We start from the raw sequence: 5,484 nt of genomic DNA on the forward strand, positions 1-5,484 counted from the left end.
GTGTGTGTGTGTGTGTGTGTGTGTGTGTGTGTGTGTACGTGTCTATGTGGGCGCACGCGTGGGGATGGTGGGGGGAGTGAGTCGATTTAGACACTGATGGATGGATAAATGAATATTTGGAAACAGATGTGGATGGATCAATGGGTGATTCAAAGTGTGGGTGGCATAACATAAATTATAAGCACTAGGTGATGGTGTAGTAGTATATGGATGAATGAATAGATGAATTGTAGGCAGGGAAGATTGGACGAGTATGAGGGTGGGAGGATGGACAGTTGGAAACATGAATGAAACAAATGAATGAGCGGAGAGGAGGTTTTAGTTTTAGTAAGAGTTTGACGGCACTTGCAACACAATAAGGTCATATAAGTGCCAAAGAATAGATGTGTTACAAGAGAGTAACAAACACAAAGAAGAAGGAGGAGAGATAAGGATGATAGATGTTTGATAGGAAAGAAGGAGCAGACCACACCAGAGTACCCGCCAACAACCCACAGATCGAAGGTGGGCGAAAGGTTGAGTAGGTGGACAGATGAATGGAAAGATGACCGGGTGGGCGTGATAAAGATACAAACGGACTAGACTGGACGACAAAATGAATGGCTGGACTGAAGAACAGATCGGTGGACGAAAGGGAGATGGATGGATGGATGGATGGATGGAGGGAGGGAGGGATGGATGGATGGATGGATGGATGGTTGGATGGATGGATGGATGGATGGATGGATGGATGGATGGATGGATGGATGGATGGATGTTGTTTTAAGCTTTTAGTTTTAGTAGAGGGTTTTACGACGCTCGCAACTGCATAAGGTCATATGCGCGACAGAAGATTAGAGGTGTTACAAGAGAGTAATAAACATAAAAAAAGAAGAAGGGGAGATAAGGACAAAAGATGTTAGATAGGAAAGAAGAAGCAAACCACACCAGAGCACCCGCCAACCACCCACTGTTTTAAGAATTGGTAAAGGTTTTAGGGCGCTCGCAACTGCGTAAGGTCATATAAGCGCCAAGGGGTGGATGTCAACAGAGCAGTCCTTACAGGGAATCAGACTTACTCTGCTCACCTCTCTAGCTTCAACAGCACAAAGTCTGCTTCGACTATCAAGGCACCCCGGAAATAGCGGGTCACAAGAGTGTGACAAACATACAAATGAAGTAGAGGAAAAAATTACGAAAGTAAGGATTAGGAAAGAAAAGCAGCAGTTTCCTTATGTAGTTTAGGCGCAGTTATGAGCATGACATTGTTGGATCAGCTCATTTACAATTCTACTGTGCATTAGAACGAGAGAAGCCCCCCTTTGGGAATAGCCTAAAGTGGCATCGCCCCGGGGGGGGGGGGATTAGAGGTGTTGCAGCAAGAAAGTAACAAACACAAAAAGAAGGAGGAGAGATAAGAAGGGTAATACAAGTTTGAAAGGGAAGAAGGAGCAAATCACACCAGAGCACCCGTCAACAGCCCACACACGCACATCTACTCAACAACGGCCATTTAGTGAGAGGGAAAAAACAAGGAAGACACGAACGACACAGGACCTATCAGTTGCGCCCTCTAATCGACTGCGCAGGACAAGAAAGGAGGGGGGGGGGAGAAATTAATTCTTTTTATAAAAGACAGACAAAGACACCAGATGTTGACAGACAGAGACACACAGAAAAGATAATAAATGACAGACACGTGGGGATGTGAGACCCCCTACCACAACACTCGTTATACCCAGTGCACACTGCCAGTCGGATCCATCGAACCGAGTCGGGACATGCCAGATTTTTGTAGGGTTTTTTTTTTTCATGGATGGGACGAGAGCTACTATGTTGGCACAATACTACGAACGATGCGACTCACGACCTAGAAAAACAAACCAATTTGATTTTTGAAGGTCACAGTAGTAATTAGTTAAATTCACTCGTATATATCGTATTGTGATGAAGAAACATTGAACGCGTGCACTGGGAATTAGCACTTTGGAGCAGACACTTCACAGTTTGATATTGCTTTGCACAGTCGGAATAGTGTGGGTTTTTTTAAAGAAAAAAAAAGAAAAAGAAAAATTATGTTTTAAAAGTAGCGAGAATAGACATCTCTCATTTCCAAAGTCAGCCTAGGTGTCCCAACAGACAGAGAAATGGCAGATACGGAAGAAAAAACACCATACGTAGCACTCAGGAGCAGACAAAAGTGGATATGCGCTATGTAAATGCAATCTATTATGTCAAATGTCAGTCGAAGAGTCCACTTACCGACAAGGCAGAATACGTATCACATCCTGCGGCTTGTAGGGCTCGATACACACAGCGCACTGGTCGAAATCGCCCTCCAACTCCTGAAAAGAAAAGAAATAAAATAAATAAATAATTGAAGTAAAATTAAATACTACTACTTTTTTTCGTAAGATTGTTACGACATTTGCAACACAATAAGGTCATACAAATGCCGAAGATTAAAAGTGTTACAAAGGAGTAACAAACACAAAAAGCAGGGAAGAGAAAGACAATAGATGTTTGATAGGAAAGAAGGAGCAAACCACATCAGAGCACCCACCAACCACCCACAAATGCTACTTCTAAATTTCGCTCCAGGGTTTGCTTGTTCGAGGATATAGAAGAACTGGGATATAATAGCAGTTGTTTAGTTTTAGTAGAGGTTTTACGGTGCTCGCAACTGCATAAGGTAATATGAGCGCCAAGGGGTGGATGTCAACAGAGAAGTCCTCACAGGGAATCGGCTTACTCTGCTCACCTCTCTAGCATCAACAGCACCAAGTCTGCTTCGACTATCAAGGCACCCCGGAAATAGTGGGTCACAAGAGTGTGACAATATACAAAAGAAGTAGAGGAATAATGACGACAGTAAGGATTAGGAAAGAAAAAGCAGCAGTTCCCTGTTGTAGACCAGTTATGAGCGTGACATTGATGAATCAGCCCATTCACAATTCTACTGTGCATGAACGAGAAATGTCCCCCCTTTGGGAATGGCCTAAAGACACTTCAGTCAGCGGTACCGCCCTAAGGGGGGGGGGTCCAGTTTGGATTGCTTTGGAAAGTTCTACAACAATTAAAACACATCGGTGCCAAAGATTAGAGGTGTTATTATAGAGTAAATTGCAAAGAGAAGTAACGACAATAGATGCTTGATAGGAAAGGAGGAGCACAAAGCACCAGAGAACCCACGAACCACCCACCAGTTGTCTAGTGTAGGGGAAATGCAAAAGAGACAGCAGAGCAAAAGATAAGGATTATGACCAACCAAAAGCACCCCCCAACCACCCGCAGAGGGATCAGGTAGGTTGCAATGGTAAGCAAGTGCAATTTGTTAATCCATAAAATAATTCAAAATTTATGTTCACATCATCAAATACGTAATACAAAACAAATATTGATACTTTTTTTTTTTTACAAACACAACATTGTTCTTCACTATGCGTAGCGAGCTCTGTCTTTAAGCAAGGATCAATGTGTTTCGATAAAGAGCAATATAAGACCCATTTTATTGTCCAAATAATAGATATATTGGCATATAGGTTCAATATTTTACACACAAGCACACACACAGATATACACACACGCATAGACAAACACTCTTCCACACAAATATACACATACACGCATAATAATTTGCTGACACTGAACATCTAGTCACATCTCACTATCGCGCTGTCACCGACAAAAGTTGACATTATTATAACCTCTGAGTCACCATTCTGTTTGTTTGGGTGTTGTAAGTGTTTTATGGTGCCCGCAACTGCATACTTTCATATATACACGTGGGACCCATTTAACATTTTCAGTAAGTAGGAAATTTTGAAATTTGCCCAGGTGACGGCCAAACCCTTCTCTTATCGGTTTTGGAACACAAAGGGTTCTTTAACGTGCGCAACTTGCACACGAGACCTCCGAGATTTTTTCACCCTTATCAGAAAAGGCTAGCTAGGTGTAGATCTTACCTACCATAAGATTAGGAATGCGGCTGAAACACAGTAATGAGAAAGAGCCAAATAGTAGCAGTAGAAAGGCTGCAGAAAGATTCAGGAGCCCAGGGAAGTTTTTTAGTTTTAGTAGAGGTTTTACCACCCTCGCAACTGCATAAGGTCATATGAGCGCAAGAAGATAAGAGGTGTTGCAAGAGAGTAACAACCACAAAAAGAAGGAGGGGAGATAAAGACGATAGATGTTGGGTAGGAAAGAAGAAGCAAACCACACTAGAGCACACACCAACCACCCACTGCCCAGGGAAGGGGGCAAACGAGGTGAGGGGAGGGGAGCAGAAAAAGGAGCAATACGTGTTTGAAAGGAAAGAAAGAGCAAACCAAACAAGAGCACCTGCCAACCACCCACTGCCTTCCATTCTAACTTTATGAGTCAAAAGCAGTGATAACAGAATAACACAGCTCCATAGTAAGGCATGGTGAATTTTACGTCAAATTAATTTCGACCTGAACGAAACACGGAGATTACACACGAACACGCATTGTAACATTAGGGCTGAAACTAAAACGAAAAAATACAAAACAAAACAAGGGAAACAAAAGTTGGCGGCAAGTTGGCGGTATCGTTTTCATTGCAGCCAGACAGTAACCAATCCTCTGCGGGCTATGAGGGACCCTCCCACTAACACTATGCAACCCACCCGTTTAGTTTAAAATTTCAGTTCGTTTTTTAGTTTTAGTAAAGAGTTTTACGGCACCTGCAACACAATAAGGTCATATAAGTGCCGAAGATTAGAGGTGTTACAAGAGAATAACAACAAACGTAAAAAAGGAGGAGAGATAAGGACAATAGATGTTTAAGAGGAAAGAAGGAGCAAACCACACCAGAGCACCCGCCAACCACCCACATTTCAGTTCGAAATGTACGGCACTTGCAACATGATCAGGTAATATTATTATAGCCAGTGTAGAATATTAGAGAAGAGACGTTACTAGAAAGTAACATACAAACAAAAAACAAAAACGAAAAACAAAACTAAAGAAAAGATGAAAGAAAGACGAGAAATAAGGACCAACGTTTGACAGAAAAGAAGGAGCACAAACAACGCAAGAGCGCCTGCCAGCCAGGCAGTTGAGACTAGTTGAGAGCTCAGAACAGACGAAAAACAAAATAACAACATACCTAAAAAAACAAAAACGAAGGAGAAACAAAAATCGCAATCACGTGACAGCCATGACTCCCGCTGGAGACATCGACCTTTGTCTGTGTTGTTGCCCCGGCGGCTCCTACAAGGCAAGCATGTGACGTCAATCAAGATGACATTCTAGCAGTAATCACTGTTGTCGCCGGCATGCCCTGTGAGAGTATCGAGCTGCTAGTGCCTGACGGGAGGGTCGGGGGAAGGCAATCTATTACTTTGAATTTGAAAAATCCCCCCAAACCTAAAAAAAAATTTTTAATCCACCCCATTTACATACCCCTCCCTCCTTTCTCCTTTTCTATCCATATTATATCCATGCACCCCCCTCCCCCTTTCGCACACACACGACATTTACA

At 42.7% G+C, this 5,484-nt stretch overlaps 1 protein-coding gene across 1 annotated transcript in view; it reads right to left on the reverse strand.

The window, feature by feature from the left end:
* Positions 1–5,484, reverse strand: part of LOC101854003 (RING finger protein 150) — a gene marked incomplete in the record, with an annotated part of 82,331 nt that overhangs the window by 32,503 nt on the left and 44,344 nt on the right. The window contains 1 exon segment of the mRNA XM_013079507.2: positions 2,242–2,324. Coding sequence (XP_012934961.1) covers positions 2,242–2,324 — 83 coding nt within the window.

This window comes from Aplysia californica, unplaced genomic scaffold (assembly GCF_000002075.1).
Source record: "Aplysia californica isolate F4 #8 unplaced genomic scaffold, AplCal3.0 scaffold00054, whole genome shotgun sequence".
Classification (NCBI taxonomy): domain Eukaryota; kingdom Metazoa; phylum Mollusca; class Gastropoda; order Aplysiida; family Aplysiidae; genus Aplysia; species Aplysia californica.